At 40.9% G+C, this 2,800-nt stretch overlaps 1 protein-coding gene across 1 annotated transcript in view; it reads right to left on the bottom strand.

Annotated features, from left to right (window-relative positions):
* The window catches only part of LOC143277848 (calexcitin-2-like), a 42,669-nt gene continuing 39,869 nt past the window's right edge, over positions 1-2,800 (bottom strand). Inside the window, exon 8 of the mRNA XM_076582771.1 lies at positions 1-449. Within this exon, the coding sequence (XP_076438886.1) occupies positions 315-449 (135 nt within the window). The 3' untranslated portion in view covers positions 1-314. The remainder of the gene's footprint in view (positions 450-2,800) is intronic.

Below are 2,800 nucleotides of genomic sequence, written 5' to 3'. Positions count from 1 at the left end.
ACACACACACACACACACACACACACACACACACACACACACACACACACACACACACGAAATCGAAACACAGGTTCATAGCATTGACTCACTTTGTATGTAAACACACACATGAGTCATAAAAGACAGCACACACACACACACACACACACACACACACACACGGAGAGAGACAGACAGACAGACAGACAGACAAAAACACAGAAAAAAAAGCACAGAAAAAGACATACACATAACAGAAACAAGAAACTCTGAAAGCTGGAACGCATCATTTAAAAAAAAAAAACAAAAAAAAAAAAAAAAAAAAAAAACAACTAGGTGGAGCCGGCCGGTGCATCAAAATCTAGCCTCCCCGTTATAAAGTTGCCCAGGGCACTTGGGTCGTCGGACCTGTAGTACTCTGCCGAGAGAGTCTTGAAATAGGACAGGTCCACCTTGACCGCGTTGTTCTGTCAGACAAGGCAAGGCAAGAAGTTTATTTAATAATGAAGATGAAGATGTGGAGTGATGGCCTAGAGGTAACGCGTCCGCACCAAGAAGCCGCGAGAGAACCTGAGCGCGCTGGTTCGAATCACGGCTCAGCCGCCGATATTTTCTCCCCCCTCCACTAGACCTTGAGTGGTGGTCTGGACGCTTAGTCATTCGGATGAGACGATAAACCGAGGTCCCGTGTGCAGCATGCACTTAGCGCACGTACAAGAACCCACGGCAACAAAAGGGTTGTTCCTGGCAAAATTCTGTAGAAAAATCCACCTCGATAGAAAAAAACCAAAAAAACAAAACCAAAAAAAACAAAAACAAAAAAAAACAAATAAAAACTGCACGCAGGAAAAAACAAAAACAAAACCAAAACAAAGGGTGGCGCTGTAGTGTAGCGACGCACTCTCCCTGGGGAGAGCAGCCCGAATTTCACACAGAGAAATCTGTTGTGATAAAAAGAAGTACAAATACAAATACAAGATGATGATAATGATGATGATACTAATAATGATGATGATAATAATGATAATAATAATGATAATGATGATATTAATGACAGTAATAATGAATATCAAGACGCCCTATCTCCGGAGAGCCCTAGAGCATTTACAAATATACAATTACTCATACATACATTGATGCATGCAGATACATTTCATAACATTATTTTTTCTGTGCGCATCACAAAATAAACAGGTCACACACACACACGTACTGTAGATATACATAGTGTCATTGAAAAGAAATACGGATAGTAGAGACAAATGCTTTAGGTTTGAGCAATCAGGCAAATACACATTAACAGTCATTTTCAATCATAATAGAACAAAACAGAACAAGCGTAGAGTACAGCCTTGTCACGAAGTCCCAAACCAAAATGGACCTCCACAGCAACATCATCGTCATCCTCCTCCTCATCCTTCATCATTACCAATAAAAAAATGTCCCAAAGTCTGTGGCCTTTCATGCCCTGCTGTCATGGTGACCTCAGTTTCGATACCCCTCCACTTCTGTGTTTGGGGTGAGTCCTGTCAATGTCTTCGGTGTCGGCAGATTCATGAGGGGCTGTTGTTTGAGGGACGTGGTGACGGTCTCTATCTACTCTGGGAGGGACGCTCACTCAGTCTGTCTCCGCGACTAAGCCATTATTGTCGTCAGCAGGGGGTTTTAGTAGGTGGTGTCCTAAGTACGTTAAATCAGAACAGGTACCACCGAACACCACCGAAGTGACTCAGCAGCAGTGCAGGGTCTCCTCTGGTGTGTGGCCTCCTGGCGACCTAACATCGATAGCACCCTGTGGACTGCCGACGCTGGGAGTGTGACAGTCGAACCCGGGGGTGACTGTGTATGGGGGACTCGGAATAAACGGCGTGGGAGCAATGCCACTGAAACGGTGCAGATGACGGGGCAGCAAAAACAACAACAACAACAACAACAACAAAACACACACACACACACACACACACACACACACACACACACACACACACACACACACACACACACACACACACACACACACACACACACACAATCCCTATCAATGTACAAAGTTTCATTGAAAATAAATACTGATAGTAGAGACTAATGCTTTAGGTTTTATCAATTATTCTTTTCGAATCTTTCAGAAAACAGTGAAGTGGAATTTGATGGTTTTTGGCCGGGTTTTATGAAATGTATGTGAACTTTCTTTTCCCCTGATGCTGTCGAGAAAATGGACATGAAAACAAACAGTGAAACTCAACAGCAATATCAGAGCCATCCCGAAGCCCGGCTTGTCTGTTGACAAATTCTCTCTCTCTCTCTCTCTTTCTCTCTCTCTCTCTCTCTCTCTTCTCTCTCTCTATATATATATATATATATATATATATATATATATATATATATGTGTGTGTTTTTTTCTATTTTTTTCTTCTTTTTTTCATATAATCTATTGTTCAGTTGATGAAACAGAACGGTCATTCATTCATTCATTCATTCAGTCAGTCAGTCAGAAAATTAGTCAATTAATAAACGAATATAAAAAGGTTATTAAAAAAAAAAGCCACAATTTTTTTATATCTAAAAACTATATACTAGTAAACTGTTGCACACACACACACACACATACACACACACACACACACACACACACACACATATATATATATATATAGAGAGAGAGAGAGAGAGAGAGAGAGACAGAGAGAGAGAGAGACAGACAGAGACAGAGACAGAGAGAAGAAGAAGAAGAAGAAATGAAAGCCCAGATATGTTTGTTTTAATAATAATAATAATAATAATGGTACTTATATAGCGCTGAATCTTGTGCATAAACAAA

This window comes from Babylonia areolata, chromosome 35, assembly GCF_041734735.1.
Source record: "Babylonia areolata isolate BAREFJ2019XMU chromosome 35, ASM4173473v1, whole genome shotgun sequence".
Taxonomy (NCBI): domain Eukaryota; kingdom Metazoa; phylum Mollusca; class Gastropoda; order Neogastropoda; family Buccinidae; genus Babylonia; species Babylonia areolata.
This window is presented reverse-complemented; position numbering and strand designations above follow the sequence as displayed.